This window comes from Ranitomeya variabilis, chromosome 4 (genome assembly GCF_051348905.1).
Source record: "Ranitomeya variabilis isolate aRanVar5 chromosome 4, aRanVar5.hap1, whole genome shotgun sequence".
NCBI classification, from domain to species: domain Eukaryota; kingdom Metazoa; phylum Chordata; class Amphibia; order Anura; family Dendrobatidae; genus Ranitomeya; species Ranitomeya variabilis.
In genome coordinates, this window is record NC_135235.1 from 468,139,103 (window position 1) to 468,158,544 (window position 19,442).

The following is a 19,442-nucleotide window of genomic DNA, read 5'->3' on the forward strand; positions in this document are numbered from 1 at the left end:
ATTTGTCAATTATTTCTTTGTCCCTCGGTTTATCTTCCTCTCCGAGGATTAAGAGCATGTGGGCGTGTGGTAGTCCACGCTTTTGAAATTCTATTACATGCACATAGGCAACTACATGGCAAAAAATGTGTTTTTTCAAAATCTCTTTAAGCACGGCTTGGAGTTTGATTTTAAATATTCGTGCAACCAAATCTGGTCTGAACTCTGGCCTTTGCCATGGTTCAAAGTTTTCAGTAACTTCTTTCCACTTTGGGTTACAGGTCATCGTAACAAAAAGATGTGACTTTCCGACTTTTTGGCCAATTGTCATGGCGTCTTGGTAATTTTGCTGCATAGCTCTTGGGCTTCCAATGAAAGTGGACGGTAAAATTACTGGTGTCCCATCTTTTAGCCCTTGGTGTAATGCAGCATTATGGATGTGATCCATATCGCCGGCATAACTGTCGACGTGTAATACCTTTTGATTTTGTTTTATATATTCGATCCTGTCGGATTCAATTTTGATGTAACTGTCAACGATAAATTGTTGCGTCAACTTCCCAGCATTTAAAAGGGGATTAAACTCGTCACGAATGGCAAGCCTCTATGCATAGTACTGCAACAGGGTGATTTTTTCTTGTCGATCTTGATCCACTGGTATGCATGGTAGTTGAATGTCACCAATTCCTTTATGTTGCACACTTAGGGCAATTGGAGTTGTCAAATTTATTGTCCATCCACTGTCCCCATATAGGAATAGAAGTGGATATGTCATTGCATCACACTTTCTGTGAAGAAAGCTGATTTGAACAGTTTGGTTTTCACTTTTGAGGTGAACTCTAATGTCCCTATTAAATGGGGGTTCACCCATTGCATTTTGATAAATTATAGCTACTTCATTGCACCTTGGTGCATTGTAGCACCTCTGGTCATCATTGCAGTAATTTATAATTGACATTGTTATTTCGAGTGGATCGCGATTTTCTAATTCAGCAATCCTCTCTTCCTCTATTTCAAATTCCATCATCATTGTGAAGGCTCTTGCAAGTGGGTTAATTGCTTTCATTTTCTCTCTTAGAGATGATAGCAGTGCTGGGATGTACTTTTTATTTGCTTGACTTCTTGTACTTAATGCTTCTTCACTGGCCAAGATATAAATCTGGGCAAACTTGGGAGGACTACCCACAGCGGGATGCAACGGGGCAGTTCTGTGGTAAATTTGTCCATGAATTCGAAAACAGTATGGACCATGCCCAGGAGGTGGCGCAACTTGCGCTCCCATTGATGCCAAAGCAAGCGAGCTATTGTATTGCCTTATATTAGCCATAAAGTTATTGGAGTGCTGATGCTCTCCTTTCATCAACTTGACGAATTGATCATCCATACGAATGGGACATAATTGGATGCACCCTCTCTTGCAGCAGGAAGGGAATATTTTGTCCTGCGCCATTTCGTCTTTGAAATTTTTAAATTGGCAGAACTGACATCGAAATGTCAGTTTGCCAGCATAGTGTTCTTCAGTACATGTCTCATCAATTTGATTGAGAAGTCCTCTAGTGGCAAATGTAACTTGCCGTCGTCGAGTGGCTCTTGCATTTTGGACACGTATTCTATCTTGTTCTCTTTTTGTGAAATATGTGTATCACTTTGTGCATTGCGTGTTGCTCATTGTCGTGCAGCATTAGATGCTCTACGTGATTCAGTTACTTCATTAAGACGCAGGTTACGCATCTGTATGCGATTTGCTTCTCTACGTGCAGCAGCGTGCTCCATTTGATCCAGCTTTGCAATCTTGCCTCACAGTTTTGCCTCACAGACTAACATTCAAAAAAGGCTTATGCCTTAACTCGCCACCAGGGGGAGCTTCTCTCCTTAGGTATCCATGGTTATGACCAACTGTGGATGACTCATTGTGCACGGACACATGGACACGTCCAAATTAGGTATATTGATACCCTACCATTCAAAGGTTTAGGGTCACTTAGAAATTTCCTTTTTTTTTTTTTTCTTTTTTTAAAGAAAAGCACAGTTTTTTTTCCAATGAAGCTAATACATTGTTAATGTGGTAAATGACTATTCTAGCTGCAAACGTCTGGTTTGCAATGCAATATCTTCATAGGTGTATAGAGGCCCATTTCCAACAACCATCACTCCAGTGTTCTTATGGTACTTTGTGTTTGCTAACTGTGTAAGAAGGCTAATGGATGGTTAGAATACCCTTGAAAACCCTTGTGCAAGTATGATAGCACAGCTGAAAAAAGTTTGACTGATTTAGAGAACCTATAAACATGACCTTCCTTTGAGCTAGTTGAGAATCTGGAGCATTACATTTGTTGGTTTCATTAAACTCTCAAAATAGCCAGAAAAAAAGAACTTTCATGTGAAACTCGACAGTCTATTCTTGTTCTTAGAAATGAAGGCTATTCCGTGCGAGAAATTGCCAAGAAACCGAAGATTTACTAGAACGGTGTGTACTACTCCCTTCAGGGGAGAGCACAAACAGGCTCTAACCAGAGTAGATAGAAGTGGGAGGCCCCGCTGTACAACTGAGCAACAAGACAAGTACATTAGAGTCTGTAGTTTGAGAAATCGACGCCTCACAGGTAATCAACTGGCAGCTTCATTAAATAGTACACGCAAAACGCCAGTGTCAACATCTACAGTGAAGAGGCGACTCCGGGATTCTGGCCTTCAGGACAGAGTGGCAAAGAGAAAGCCATATCTGAGACTGGCTAATAAAAGGAAAAGATTAATATGGGCAAAAGAACACAGACATTGGACAGAGGAATATTGGAAAAAAGTGTTATGGACATACGAATCCAAGTTTGAGGTGTTTGGATCACACAGAAGAACATTTGTGAAATACAGAACTGAAAAGATTCTGGAAGAGTGTCTGACGCCATCTGTCAAGCATGGTGGAGGTAATGTAATGGTTTGGGGTTGCTTTGGTGCTGGTAAAGTGGGAGATTTGTACAAAGTAAAAAGGATATTGAATAAGGAAGGCTATCACTCCATTTTGCAATGCCATGCTATACCCTGTGGACAGCATTTGATTGGAGCCAATTTCATCCTACAACAGGGCAATGACCCAAAGCACACCTCCAAATTATGCAAGAACTTTTTAGGGAAGAAGCAAGCAGCTGGAATCCTATCTGTAATGGAGTGGCCAGCACAGTCACCAGATCTAAACTCGATTGAGCTGTTGTGGGAGAAGCTTGACCGTATGGTAAGCAAAATGTGCTCATCAAGCCAAACCAACTTGTGGGAGGGGCTTCTGGAAGCATGGGGTGAAATTTGTCCAGATGACCTCAGCAAATTAACTGCTAGAATGTCAAAGGTCTGCAATGCTGTAATTGCTGCAAAGGGAGCATTCTTTGATGAAAGCAAAGTTTGAAGGAGAAAATTATTATTGCAAATAAAAATATTTTTTTCGAACCTTGTCAATGTCTGGACTAGATTTTAAATTTATTTGGCAACTCATTTGATAAGTATGAGTTTTCATGGAAAACACAAAATTGTCTGGGTTACCTTAAACTTTTGAACGGTAGCATATATATTTTTTTATGTCACTAGTATAGCACCAACATATTTTGTAGCACTTTACAGACATTATTGACACTGTCCCCATTGGGGCTCACAATCTACCGTAAGTTTCCTATCACTGTGTCTTTGGAGTGTGGAAGGAAACTGGAGAACATGTAATCTCTTTGCAGATTTTGTCCTTGATGAGATTTGAACAAAGGACCCCAGAGCTGCAGGGTTACAATGCTAACCACTGAGCCACTGTGCTGCTCATAGTAACTTTTCTTTGCATAAATACAAAGTTCCTAAGATTGCTATTGTTGTTACAGCCTGATGTTGCTGCAAGTTACATACTTCTTTTCAGCTAAAAACACTCTTTAAAATGCTATGGGGAGTATTTTTGTTCCACTATAAAATATGTAGCAATGACCTATGTCTGTCACTAAAATGCCGGCCTTAACCCCTTTACCCCCAATTGTGGTTTGCACGTTAATGACCAGGCCAATTTTTACAATTCTGACCACTGTCCCTTTATGAGGTTATAACTCTCGAACGCTTCAACGGATCCCGGTGATTCTGACATTTCTCGTGACGTATTGTACTTCATGATAGTGGTAAAATTTCTTTGATATTACCTGCATTTATTTGTGAAAAAAATGGAAATTTTGAAAATGTCGCAATTTTCTAACTTTGAAATTTTATGCAATTAAATCACAGAGATATGTCACACAAAATACTTAATAAGTAACATTTCCCACGTCTACTTTACATCAGCACAATTTTGAACCAAAAAGTTTTTCTTTAAGGAGGTATAAGGGTTAAAAGTTGACCAGCAATTTCTCATTTTTACAACACCATTTTTTTTTTTAGGGACCACATCTCATTTGAAGTCATTTTGAGGGGTCTATATGATAGAAAATAACCAAGTGTGACACCATTCTAAAAACTGCACCCCTCAAGGTGCTCAAAACCACATTCAAGAAGTTTATTAACCCTTCAGGTGTTTCAAAGGAATTTTTGGAATGTTTAAATAAAAATGAACATTTAACTTTTTTTCACAAAAAATTTACTTCAGCTCCAATTTGTTTTATTTTACCAAGGGTAACAGGAGAAAATGGACCCCAAAAGTTGTTGTACAATTTGACCAGAGTACGCCGATACCCCATATGTGGGGGTAACAACTGTTTGGGCGCATGGCAGAGCTCGGAAGCAAAGGAGCGCCATTTGACTTTTCAATGCAAAATTGACTGGATTTGAGATGGGACGCCATGTTGCGTTTGGAGAGCCACTGATGAGCCTAAACATTGAAACCCCCCACAAGTGACACCATTTTGGAAAAGTAGACCCCCTAAGGAACTTATCTAGATGTGTGGTGAGCACTTTGACCCATTAAGTGATTCACAGAAGTTTATAATGCAGAGCCGTAAAAATAAAAAATCATATTTTTTCACAAAAATGATCTTTTCGCCCCCAATTTTTTATTTTCCCAAGGGTAAGAGAAGAAATTGGAGCCCAAAAGTTGTTGTCCAATTTGTCCTGAGTACGTTGATACCCCATATGTGGGGGTTAACCACTGTTTGGACGCATAGGAGAGCTCGGAAGGGAAGGAGCGCCGTTTGACTTTTCAATGCAAAATTGACAGGAATTGAGATAGGACGCCATGTTGCATTTGGAGAGCCACTGATGTGCCTAAACATTGAAACCCCCCCATAAGTGACACCATTTTGGAAACTAGACCCCCTAAGGAACTCATATAGATGTGTTGTGAGAGCTTTGAACCCCCAAGTGTTTCACTACAGTTTATAACGCAGAGCCGTGACAATAAAAAATCTTTTGTTTTCCACAAAAAATTTTTTTTAGCCCCCATGTTTGTATTTTGACAAGGGTAACAGTTGAAATTGGACCCCAAAAGTTGTTGTCCAATTTGTCCTGAGTATTCTGATACCCCATATGTGGGGGGAGAACCACCGTTTGAGCGCATGGCAGAGCTCAGAAGAGAAGGAGCGTCATTTGGAATGCAGACTTAGATGGATTGGTCTGCAGGCGTCACATTTCATTTGCAGAGCCCCTAATGTACCTAAACAGTAGAAACCCCCCACAAGTGACCCCATATTGGAAACTAGACCCCCCAAGGAACTTATCTAGATGTGTTGTGAGAACTTTGAACCCCCAAGTGTTTCACTACAGTTTATAACGCAGAGCAGTGAAAATAAAAAAAATCTTTTTTTTCCCACAAAAATTATTTTTTAGCCCCCAGCTTTGTATTTTCCCAAGGGTAAAAGGAGAAATTGGACCCCAAAAGTTGTTGTCCAATGTGTCCTGAGTACACTGATACCCCATATGTTGGGGTAATCCCCTGTTTGGGTGCACAGGAGAGCTCGGAAGGAAAGGAGCACTGTTTTACTTTTTCAATGCAGAATTGGCTGAAATTGAGATCGGACGCCATGTTGCGTTTGGAGAGCCCCTGATGTGCCGAAACAGTGGAAACCCCCCAATTATAACTGAAACCCTAATCCAAACACATCCCTAACCCTAATCCCAACGGTAACCCTAACCACACCCATAACCCTGACACACCCCTAACCCTAATCCCAATCCTATTCCCAACCGTAAATGTAATCCTAACCCTAACTTTAGCCCCAACCCTTACTGTAGCCTTAACCTTAGCCCCAACCCTAACTCTTGCCCTAAACCTTGCCCTAACCCTTATAGGAAAATGGAAATAAATACATTTTTTAATTTTTCCCTAAGGGGGTGATGAAGGGGGGGGTTGATTTACTTTTATAGCGGGTTTTTTAGCGGATTTTTATGATTGGCAGCTGTCACACACTGAAAGACGCTTTTTATTGCAAAAAATATTTTTTGCGTTACCACATTTTGAGAGCTATAATTTTTACATATTTTGGTCCACAGAGTCATGTGAGGTCTTTTTTTTTGCGGGAGGAGTTGACGTTTTTATTGGTAACATTTTCGGGTACATGACATTTTTTGATCGCTTTTTTTTTTTTTTGAGGCAGAATGACCAAAAACCAGCTATTCATGTATTTCTTTTGGGGGAGGCGTTTATACCGTTCCGCGTTTGGTAAAATGGATAAAGCAGTTTTATTCGTCGGGTCAGTACGATTACAGCGATACCTCATTTATATCTTTTTTTATGTTTTGGCGCTTTTATACGATAAAAACTATTTTATAGAATAAATAATTATTTTTGCATCGCTTTATTCTGAGGACTATAACTTTTTTTAGTTTTTCTTTGATGATGCTGTATGGCGGCTCGTTTTTTGCGGGACTAGATGACGTTTTCAGCGGTACCATGGTTATTTATATCCGTCTTTTTGATCGCGTGTTATTCCACTTTTTGTTTGGCGGTATGATAATAAAGCGTTGTTTTTTGCCTCGTTTTTTTTTTTTTTACGGTGTTCACTGAAGAGGGGTAACTAGTGGGACAGTTTCATAGGTCGGGTCGCTACGGACGCGGTGAAACTAAATATGTGTACTTTTATTGTTTTTTTTTTATTTCGATAAAGAAATGTATTTATAGGAACAATATACACTCACCGGCCACTTTATTAGGTACACCATGCTAGTAACGGGTTGGACCCCCTTTTGCCTTCAGAACTGCCTCAATTCTTCGTGGCATAGATTCAACAAGGTGCTGGAAGCATTCCTCAGAGATTTTGGTCCATATTGACATGATGGCATCACACAGTTGCCGCAGATTTGTCGGCTGCACATCCCAAAGATGCTCCATACAAGGCAGGATGGATCCATGCTTTCATGTTGTTTACGCCAAATTCTGACCCTACCATCCGAATGTCGCAGCAGAAATCGAGACTCATCAGACCAAGCAACGTTTTTTCCAATCTTCTACTGTCCAATTTCGATGAGCTTGTACAAATTGTAGCCTCAGTTTCCTGTTCTTAGCTGAAAGGAGTGGTACCCGGTGTGGTCTTCTGCTGCTGTAGCCCATCTGCCTCAAAGTTCGACGCACTGTGCGTTCAGAGATGCTCTTAGGCCTACCTTGGTTGTAACGGGTGGCGATTTGAGTCACTGTTGCCTTTCTATCAGCTCGAACCAGTCTGCCCATTCTCCTCTGACCTCTGGCATCAACAAGGCATTTCCGCCCACAGAACTGCCGCTCACTGGATTTTTTTTCTTTTTCGGACCATTCTCTGTAAACCCTAGAGATGGTTGTGCGTGAAAATCCCAGTAGATCAGCAGTTTCTGAAATACTCAGACCAGCCCTTCTGGCACCAACAACCATGCCACGTTCAAAGGCACTCAAATCACCTTTCTTCCCCATACTGATGCTCGGTTTGAACTGCAGGAGATTGTCTTGACCATGTCTACATGCCTAAATGCACTGAGTTGCCGCCATGTGATTGGCTGATTAGAAATTAAGTGTTAACAAGACGTTGGACAGGTGTACCTAATAAAGTGGCCAGTGAGTGTATATTATAATATTATATTTATTTATTTTTATTTTTTTTTTTACATATGTGAATGATTTTTGTTTTTACACTATAACATTCCCCCAGGGGGGACATCATGTTATAGTGTAAGATCGCAGATCTGACACTTTTCTGTGCACTGTGTCAGATCAGGGATCTGACGTGCACAGCTCCAGGCTTACCAGCACCTGCTCTGAGCAGGCGCTGTGAGGCCACCTCCCTGCAGGACCCGGATGCAGCGGCCATTTTGGATCCAGGCCTGCTGCAGGGAGGAGGAGGTAAGAGACCCTCGGAGCATCACGATCACATCGCGTTGCTTCGGGGGTCTCGGGGAGCCCCCTCCCTGCACGATGCTTCCCTATACTGCTGGAACACTGCGATCATGTTTGATCGCAGTGTGACGGGGGTTAATGTGCCGGGGGCGGCCCGTGACCGCTCCTGGCACATAGTGCCGGATCTCAGCTGCGATAGTCAGCTGACACCCGGCTGCGATCGGCCGATCGCATATGACGTACTATCTCGTCGGTTGTCATATGGGCCCACCCCACCTCGAAAGGATAGTACGTCTAATGTCAGAAAGGGGTTAAAGGAAATCTGTCACCAGAGTTTTTTCCCCCTTATTCTGAAAGCAGCCTAATGTAGAGATGGAGAACCTGACTCAAGTGATGTGTCACTTACTGGGCTGCTTGATATAGTTTTGATACAATCACTGTTATTAGCAGGAGATTATAACCAGAGGACTAGTCAATCTGCGGCCATGTAGACCTCTTTATTCATGAACTCTGCAAATCGATCCCCAAGAAGGCAATTTTCATCTCGTTGTAATGAAATCACATGGTCGTCTTTATTGGTGAAAAATAAATAAACTTTTTAAGTATCCAGAAATTAATCCAAGCCTAAATCAAGACTAGAGCTAGTACGCTGATAAGTAAACAGCGGCTGGTTATCAAGAATAAAGGGGACCCACGCCTTTTTTAAAATTATTTAAATAAATAATTTTAAAAAAAGTTGTGTGGGTCCCCCCCATTTTTTGACAACCAGACAAGCTTAAAGCAGGCAGCTGGGGCTGGTAATCTCAGGCTTGTAAGGGGCCATGGATATTGCCCCCGCCCTCCACCTAAAAACAGCAGTTCACAGCCTTCCCAGAAATCGCAGACATGGATTACTGCTTGGAAGCCACGGCTCTCTGACTGGCGGTAATGATCTTACCGCCAATCAGAGGGAGTGTTTTCCGTGCTGTCATGCTAGATGTTTGAGCCCCCCATTCATGTGAATGGGGTTTGGGTACTCTTCTGATACCCGAACCAAACTTTTGTTTAACTGTTCGGCCAAACCAGCTAGACCCGAACATCCTGGGGTTTGCCCATCATTATACAAGAGGACTAAAAAAAACCCCAAAAACGTAAGAATTCAAAATGCCCCACCTTTTCCACCATTAAAAATAAATTAACAAAATTAATATCTGATTTCTGTACATGCTTAACCCCTTTCCGATATCTGGCATAATAGTATGCCGATGTCGGACACCCTCCCTTTGATGTGTGCTCAGACAGTGAGCACACATCTTTCCCGGCACATATCAGCTATTTTGAACAGCTGACATGTGCCCGGAACAGCCGAGGGTGGAATCGTGATCCTCGTGAGGCTTTTAACCCATTAAATGCCGCTGTCAATCTCTGACAGCGGCATTTAACATGCGCTGCCAGAAATCCACCTCCGGCAAACGCACCAGAAATCCTCCCATCGGTGACCCCATAATGTGATCACGGGTCACCGATGGGTTGGCATGACAACCAGAGGTCTCTTGCAGACATCTATGGTTGTCACTGCCGGATTGCTATGAGCTCATAGCAAGTCACCAATTCTGCATACAGGCGATCTTGTCATCGCCGGTATGTAGCAGAACCGATTGGGTTATGGCAGCTTCTAGTCTATAGACTATTGAAGCATGCCAAAAGTAAAAAAAAAAAAAAAAGTTAAATATAAAAAGAATAAAAGTTAAAATCACCGCCTTTCGCCCCATTCAAAATAAAACAATTAAAAAAATCAAACATACACATATTTGGCATCGCCGTGTTCAGAATCGCCCAATATAACTATCAATATAAAAAAAAATAACCCGATCGGTAAATGGCGTAACGAGATGAAAAAGTCAAAACGCAATAATCGTTTGGTTTTTTTGTGGTCACATTGTATAATTAAAAACGTCAGGCACACAAAAAAATAAGCCCTCGCCCAACCGAGATCCCGAAAAATGGAGACACTATGGGTATCTGAAAATGGCGCTTTTTTTTTTTTTTGTAACTTTGGAATTTTTTTTCACCACTTAAATAAAAAAAGAACCTAGACATGTTTGGTGTCCACGAACTCGAAATTATCTGGAGAATCGTAATGACAGGTCAGTTTTAGCATTTATTGAACATAGTGAAAAGGAAAAGCAAAAAACAATTATGGTATTACATTTTTTTGCAATTTCACCACACTTGGAATTTTTTTCCTGTTTTCCAGTACACGATATATTAAAACCAATGGTGGTGTTCAAAATTAAAACTTCTCCTGCAAAAAACAAGCCCTCACATTGCCATTTTGATAGAAAATAAAAAAGTTATGGCTCTAGGAAGAAGGGGAGCAAAAAACGAAGATGCAAAAATGAAAATACCTCTGGTCATGAAACGGTTAAAAGTGAGGCTTATACAAGTCATCAGACAACTCCTTCGATGGAAATGTATAAATGTTACAGTTCTCCATAAATGGCGACATTTTAAAAAAATTCTTAAAAACTTCAGATTTTTTTTTCACTACTTGGATTACGGTAATAAAAAAAGTTTGGTATCACTGTAATTGTACTTGCCTGAAAAATCATCTCAGCAGTTAATTTTTACCACATAATGAACGCTGTAAAACAAAACCCCAAAAATATTATGGAATTACAGTTACGGTATTTCACCATTTCATAACACTTGGATTTTTTTCCTCCTTTGTCAGTACCTTGTATGGCAAAATGAATGTTGTAATTCAGAACTACAACTTGTCCTGCCCTTATGGCTATATTGACTGAAAAATTAAAAATTATGCCCCTTTGAAGAAGGTGATGACAAAATTAAAAACTGCCTAGGGGATAAAGAAAGCCTATAGATGATCTCTTCACTATAGGTCAGGACTTCCAGCTGTGTCCAGGTCTTGGAGGTCACTGCGCGTCACAGTAACAACATGCAATGACCTCCGAGGCCTGAACACAGAAGTGCTGGAAAATAGTGATGAGGTCATAGATGCGGCGCGCTATGGCAAAAAGAAGAGGCCAGAGAGGTCTGCGAAGAGGTATTATTTTTATTTTTTGTAGCTCCTGTTCCAACTTGCATTTAAATGTGGGTTACGAACAAACCTACAGATCCTATTTAGTTTGTAAACCAGGGACTACATGGTTAATAAAGCTCTTGACTCTTTCTAAAAGAAACAGTAGAGTAACTCAGTTGTGGAACCTTCTTTGTAGCAACTTAGTCTGTATAGAATGAAGTCTACTTTTCTGTCCTCGTTTAGGGAAATGCCAGTAAAGCCTCATATTTTGCTGATTGGTAATGCTCTACTTTTAGTCAGCTGCCGGCCTCTTTTCTCTTGACAGGTTTTCCGCTTTGCATCATGCAGCTCTTAGTGGCAACTCTGAGCTTTTGCTGCTACTTCTAGAGACACAGGCAGCTGTGGACATCAAGGATGGCAATGGTGAGTGTGAACCAAGTGTATCTTCTGCGATATCTGAAAGCCGGCTGCCATTCTAATAAAGGCATTCATTTCCCTCCAGGAATGCGTCCCTTACACTACGCAGCATGGCAGGGCCAGCCAGAGCCTGTGCGGCTCCTTCTCCGAGCAGCTGCCAGTGTCAATGCTGCTTCCAATGATGGACAGATTCCCTTGCACTTAGCTGCTCAGTATGGACACTATGAAGTAGTAAGTCACACTCATTCTTCTCCATCTCTATATGAAAATATCAGCTATATTGCTTTGGGTATTTTATTATAAATATTCCAAAGGTTTATTAAAGTGGAACTTGGGTCAGCTGTGCAAAAAGGACTAAGCTATATTGAAGGCAATTGCAGCAATCTCCAATAAAGTGCCTATCGTTAGTCTATAATGTATAACTGATATGTTACCTTTTCTCCCAGTCTTCCATGTACAGGTACTTCTCACAAAATTAGAATATCATCAAAAAGTTTAATTTATTTCAGTTCTTCAATACAAAAAGTGAAACTCGTGTATATATAGAGTCATTACCAACAGCTTGATCTATTTCAAGGTTTTATTTCTGTTAATGTTGAAGATTATGGCTTACAGCCAATGAAAACCCAAAAGTCATTATTTCCGTAAATTACTTTAATTAACAAAACAACACCTGCAAAGGCTTCCTAAGCCTTTAAAAAGGTCCCTTAGTCTGTTTCAGTAGGCTCCACAATCATGGAGAAGACTGCTGACTTGACAGATGTCCAGAAGGCAGTCATTGACACACTTCACAAGGAGGGTAAGCCACAAAAGGTCATTGCTAAAGAAGCTGTATCCAAGCATATTATATTAATGGAAGGTTGAGTGGAAGGAAAAAGGGTGGTAGAAAAAGGTGCACAAGCAACCGGGATAACCGCAGCCTTGAAAGAATTTTTAAGAAAAGGCCATTCAAAAATCGGGGGAGATTCACTAAAAGTGGACTGCTGCTGGAGTCATTGCTTCAAGAGTCAACACACACACACACGCACCCAGGACATGGGCTACAAGTGTCGCATTGCTTGTGTCATGCCACTCATGACCAATAGACAAAGCCAGAAGCGTCGTACCTGGGCCAAGGAGAAAATGAACTGGACTTTTGCTCAGTGGACCACGGTGTTGTTTTCAGATGAAAGTAAATTTTGTATTTCATTTGAAAATCAAGGTGCCAGAGTCTGGAGGAAGAGTGGAGAGGCACACAATCCAAGCTGCTTGAGGTCTAGTGTGAATTTTTCAGTCAGTGATGGATTGGGGAGCCAAGTCATCTGCTGGTGTAGGTCCCCTGTTTTTTATCAAGACCAAAGTCAGTGCAGCCATCTACCAGGAAATTTTAGAGCACTTAATGATTCCCTTTGCCAACAAGCTTTTTGGAGATAGACATTTCATTCTCCAGCAAGTATTTGCCCCTGTCCACACTGCAAAAAGTACCAATACCTGGTTTAAAAACAACAGTATCACTTTGCTTGATTGACCAGCAAACTGGCCTGACCTAACCCCATAGAGAATCTATGTGGTATTGTCAACAGGAAGTTGAGACACCAGACCCAACAATGCAGACGAGCTTTAGGATGCTATCAAAGCAACCTGGGCTTCCATAATACCTCAGCAGTGCCACAGGCTGATCGCCTCCATGCCACGCCGCATTGATGCAGTATGTGGTCACTGACGCAACTTCTGACCTCTCCCTGAAATGAAGCATCATCAGGGACCTTCGTTTCATGGGCAAGCTAGCCCCTGCGCTATGTGTAATATGCACAATGACCGCTCTCTCGCTGGCTCAGATCAGCAGTAACGTGCTGGAAACACAGCGCACTTTATCAGAACACCCGGCATGCAGAGACCAGTGACATCACTTGTGGGGTCGGTGCTGGTATTCTGACAACCCGCACTGACAGTGTGATCTATTGCTGGTTCTTTACTGCTGACCTGAGATAGCGAGAGAGAGCCTCGTCATTGTACACAACAGGGACTGTCAGGGACAAAGTACAAAGGTACTTGGTGACACTTCATTTCAGGGACGGCGCTTCTCTGTCCCTTGATGACACTCCATTTCAATATCCCAGCATGCACTGGGATTCTCAAATAAGAGTCCTGAAAAAAAAAGTGGCGGGGGGGATTAGTTATTGTAGTTAAGGAAGGATAAGAAATTTGAAATTAAAGTATATTAGCAAATAGTTTAGAATATAGTATTAAACATATGGGGATTTAGGATGAAAATTAATTTGTATTTCGGTTCACCACTTTAAAAAAATACAGGAATTTTTATAAATCTATCTGTAGTATGGGTGGCGGTGACCACTGTTACTGCTTTTTTTTTACATGTACAGTACAGACCAAAAGTTTGGACACACCTTCTCATTTAAAGATTTTTCTGTATTTTCATGAGTATGAAAATTGTAAATTCACACTGAAGGCATCAAAACTATGAATTAACACATGTGGAATTATATACCGTATTTTTCTGACCATAAGACGCACTTTTTTTCCTCCAAATTTGGGAGGAAAGTGTGGGTGCGTCTTATGATAGGGATGTAGCATTTGAGGAGGGGGCAGCAGCGAGTGGGATCGCACTGTTATCCCACTTCAGGAGGCAGAAAAATGTCCCCACTGCCCAGAATCAGCGCTGGGGAAAGCATGTGGTCCCGATGATTAAGTGCAGTGAATATTCATTAGCTACTCCCCGCCCACCTATCAGCTGTGTAGTGAGCTGGGAGCTGCAAATGAATACTGCACTTAAGCAGGGACACACATGGTTTCCTCAGCACTGATTCCTGCAGCAGCTGGGGAGATCTGTGTGTCCGGGGGAGGAGGAGGCAGCAGCAGGGTCTGGGGGAGAGGAGATCGCTGCCTACCTTCCTGGGCTGGAGCTGAGTGCTGTGCAGTGTGCACAAGGAGGACCTGTGATGATGTCAGAAGTGGGCGGGCTGGAGCATCACATGGCAGCACAGAGCCCTCCCTCTTCTTGACATCATCACAGGTCCTTCAGACTCCAACACTAGAATCTGCTGGCTTCCATTACCTGTGCTGTGGAAAGGCAATAAGAGGGAGGGCTCTGTGTGTGCAGTCATGTGATGCTTTTACCTCACCACAGTGGCTGGCTGGCTGCCACAATTAAGAGGTTAGTCTTTCCAAAACACAATAAAGCACTCTGCCACTCATTTAGTGAACTATACTCCCAGCATGTCATAGGATCTGCAGGACATGCTGCGAGTTATAGTTCTCCCATGGGCTTTTAAAGCAGCACTCCAGTGTTATTTTGCAGTGCTGGAGTGGTGCTTTCAATATAAGCCCTGTGCCCCCATTCTTATACTCACCCTCCAGCATCTTCATATAGTACTTCACAGACACCACACTGGGCCCGCAGCTTCCAACATAATAACATACTATTATATATAATAACACCACATATAATAGTATGTTATTAAATATTTTACCACATTTTTTTGCTTCAAATATTTTTTTCCCTATTTTCCACCTCTAAAACCTGGGTGCGCCTTATAGTCCGGTGCGTCTTATAGTCCGAAAAATACGGTACTTAACAAAAAAGTGTGAAACAACTGAAAATATGTCTTATATTCTAGGTTCCTCAAAGTAGCCACCTTTTTCTTTGATGACTGCTGTGCACACTCTTGGCATTCTCTTGATGAACTTCCAGAGGTAGTTACCGGAAATGGTTTTCACTTCACAGGTGTGCCCGGTCAGGTTTAATAAGTGGGATTTCTTGCCTTATAAATGGGGTTGGGACCATCAGTTGTGTTGAGCAGAAGTCTGGTGGATACACAGCTGATAGTCCTACTGAATAGACTGTTAGCTGCTTTTTTCTTGCCATAATTCAAATTCTAAGTAAAGAAAAACGAGTGGCCATCATTACTTTAAGAAATGAAGAAATGAAGGTCAGTCAGTCCGAAAAATTGGGAAAACTTTGAAAGTGTCCCCAAGTGCAGTTGCAAACACCATCAAGCGCTACAAAGAAACTGGCTCACATGAGGACCGCCCCAGGAAAGGAAGACCAAGGGTCACCTCTGCTTCTGAGGATACGTTTATCCGAGTCACCAGCCTCAGAAATCGCAGGATAACAGCAGCTCCGATTAGAGACCAGGTCAATGTCACATAGAGTTCTAGCAGCAGACACATCTCTACAACAACTGTTAAGAGGAGACTTTGTGAAGCAGGCCTTCATGGTAAAATACCTGCTAGGAAACCACTGCTAAGTACAGGCAACAAGCAGAAGAGACTTGTTTGGGCTAAAGAACACAAGGAATGGACATTAGATCAGTGGAAATCTGTGCTTTGGTCTGATGAGTCCAAATTTGAGATCTTTGGTTCCAACCACCGTGTCTTTGTGCGACACAGAAAAGGTGAGCGGATGGACTCTACATGCCTGGTTCCACCGTGAAGCATGGAGGATGAGGTATTATGGAGTGGAGGTGCTTTGCTGGTGACACTGTTGGGTATTTATTCAAAATTGAAGGCATACTGAACCAGCATGGCTACCACAGCATCTTGAAGCGGCATGCTATTCCATCCGGTTTGCGTTTAGTTCGACCAACATGTATTTTTCAACAGGACAATGACCCCAAACACACCTCCAGGCTGTGTAAGGGCTATTTGACCAAGAAGGAGAGTGATGGGTGCTACGCCAGATGACCTGGCCTCCACAGTCACCAGACCTGAACCCAATCAAGATGGATTGGGGTGAGCTGGACTGCAGAGTGAAGGCAAAAGGGTCAACAAGTGCTAAGCATCTCTGGGAACTCCTTCAAGATTGTTGGAAGACCATTTCCGGTGACTACATCTTGAAGCTCATCAAGAGAATGCCAAGAGTGTGCAAAGCAGTCATCAAAGCAAAAGGTGGCTACTTTGAAGAACCTAGAATATAAGACATACACTCACTGGCCACTTTATTAGGTACACCTGTCCAACTTCTTGTTAACACTTAATTTCTAATCAGCCAATCACATGGCGGCAACTCAGTGCATTTAGGCATGTAGACATGGTCAAGACAATCTCCTGCAGTTCAAACCGAGCATCAGTATGGGGAAGAAAGGTGATTTGAGTGCCTTTGAACGTGGCATGGTTGTTGGTGCCAGAAGGGCTGGTCTGAGTATTTCAGAAACTGCTGATCTACTGGGATTTTCACGCACAACCATCTCTAGGGTTTACAGAGAATGGTCCGAAAAAGAAAAAAAATCCAGTGAGCGGCAGTTCTGTGGGCAGAAATGCCTTGTTGATGCCAGAGGTCAGAGGAGAATGGGCAGACTGGTTCGAGCTGATAGAAAGGCAACAGTGACTCAAATCGCCACCCGTTACAACCAAGGTAGGCCTAAGAGCATCTCTGAACGCACAGTGCGTCGAACTTTGAGGCAGATGGGCTACAGCAGCAGAAGACCACACCGGGTACCACTCCTTTCAGCTAAGAACAGGAAACTGAGGCTACAATTTGTACAAGCTCATCGAAATTGGACAGTAGAAGATTGGAAAAACGTTGCTTGGTCTGATGAGTCTCGATTTCTGCTGCGACATTCGGATGGTAGGGTCAGAATTTGGCGTAAACAACATGAAAGCATGGATACATCCTGCCTTGTATGGAGCATCTTTGGGATGTGCAGCCGACAAATCTGCGGCAACTGTGTGATGCCATCATGTCAATATGGACCAAAATCTCTGAGGAATGCTTCCAGCACCTTGTTGAATCTATGCCACGAAGAATTGAGGCAGTTCTGAAGGCAAAAGGGGGTCCAACCCGTTACTAGCATGGTGTACCTAATAAAGTGGCCGGTGAGTGTATTTTCAGTTGTTTCATACTTTTTTGTTAAGTATATAATTCCAAATGTGTTAATTCATAGTTTTGATGCCTTCAGTGTGACTTTACAATTTTCATAGTCATGTAAATACAGAAAAATCTTTAAATGAGAAGGTGTGTCCAAACTTTTGGTCTGTACTGTATGTACAACATTAAATAATTAGTTAGAGACCATTGGAACACTAAGAGAGGGAAGGGAAATACTTTTTAAAATGTAACATGCACTTTTCCAAATAAGTTTTCAGTGTGTACGCAGAAAGCTGCCAATCAGTGGTGTGGGTGGGGTTATTTGGAGCTCAGCATTCAGAGAACTGCTAGACCTGCAGCAGATGAAACAGCTTTTTTTTTTAATCAAAACTGCAGCAAGGAGTCCAGTAATTGACACATCACTGTAATCAAGAGTCTCTGCCCCTTCATCATGCTGCGCTCAGATTATATAGCAGAAACCTGACTACAGATTTCCTTTTATGTAATATGGCCATTCCTTGTCCAAAAGGTGCAATATACACAGTTAACACATTATAGTCATATAATGGGACTATACAGTATTACATTGCCCAAAATGTATCCGTCTCCATTGGAGGTTTCTTATTGGGATGTTTAAACTACAGTACTTTGTAGCTTTCCCATCATACCCACAGTTGTTGAAGAAAAACAGATTTAGGATTAATTTACACTGGTATCTGTAGTACTATTATTTTATAGTGCCATTACCTTCTAGGACATATTACTTATGAAATGCAAATACATCATATGAAAATAAAGTCAGTAAAAAAAGAAACAAGTATAGAAATAGACAGGGCCCTACCAGCATCTGGTAATACTTACAATCTGCATAGGAAATAACCACTAGACATGGTTAGAAACTGTGTATACAGTTATTATTATTATGGTGCTGTACATGAGAAGGGGTTACATACAAATTACAGATATCACTTACTGTAAGCAAACTAACAATGACAGACTGATACAGAGGGGAGAAGACCCCGCCATTGCGGGCTTACATTCTACAGGATGGTGGGGAAGGAGACAATAGGTTGAGGGTTGCAGCTGCTCCGGTGTTGGTGAGGCGGTAGATCCGGTAGTAATGAGCAGCGGAGTGAGTGGAGGCTGTAAGCTTTCCTGAAGAGGTGGGTTTTCAGGTTCCGTCTGAAGTATCCGAATGTGGTTGATAGTTGGACGTGTTGGGGCAAAGAATTCCAGAGGATGGGGGATATTCGGGAGAAGTCTTGGAGGCGATTGGGTGACAAGCGAATAAGTGTGGAGGAGAGAAGGAGGTCTTGGGAGGACCGGAGACTGCGTGAGGGAAGATATCGGGAGGTTAGTTCAAAGATATATGGAGGAGACCGGTTATGGATGGCTTTCAAGGTCAGTATTAGTAATTTGAACTGGATACGCTGAGGGAATGGGAGCCAGTGGAGAGATATGCAGAGGTGGGAAGCGGAGGAGTAGCGAGGAGAGAGATTAATTAGTCGGGCAGCAAAGTTAAGGATGGACTGGAGAGGTGCAAGGGTGTTAGCAGGGAGGCCACAGAAAAGGATGTTGCAGTAGTCGAGACGGGAGATAATGAGGGCATGCACAAGCATTTTAGTAGATTGACGGTTGAGGAAAGGACGGATTCTGGAGATATTTTTGAGCTAGAGGCGACAGGAGGTGGAAAGAGCTTGGATGTGCGGTTTGAAGGACAGGGCAGAGTCAAGGATTACTCCGAGGCAGCGGACTTCCCGTATGGGGGAAAGCGTGATGTCGTTAATTGCGATAGATAGGTCAGGTAAGGAAGATCTATGAGATGGAGGAAAGATGATTAGTTCAGATTTGTCCACATTGAGTTTGAGGAAGGAAGAGGAGAAGGAGGAGGATATGGCTGATAGACACTCCGGGATTCTGGACAGCAGAGAGGTGACGTCTGGGCCAGAGAGGTAGATCTGAGTGTCATCAGC

General features: G+C 42.2%; 1 protein-coding gene across 1 annotated transcript in view; it reads left to right on the top strand.

Annotated features, from left to right (window-relative positions):
* CASKIN2 (CASK interacting protein 2) overlaps positions 1–19,442 on the top strand; it is a 142,739-nt gene that overhangs the window by 91,785 nt on the left and 31,512 nt on the right. Inside the window, exons 4-5 of the mRNA XM_077251706.1 lie at positions 11,572–11,669; positions 11,749–11,894. Coding sequence (XP_077107821.1) covers positions 11,572–11,669; positions 11,749–11,894 — 244 coding nt within the window. The remainder of the gene's footprint in view (positions 1–11,571; positions 11,670–11,748; positions 11,895–19,442) is intronic.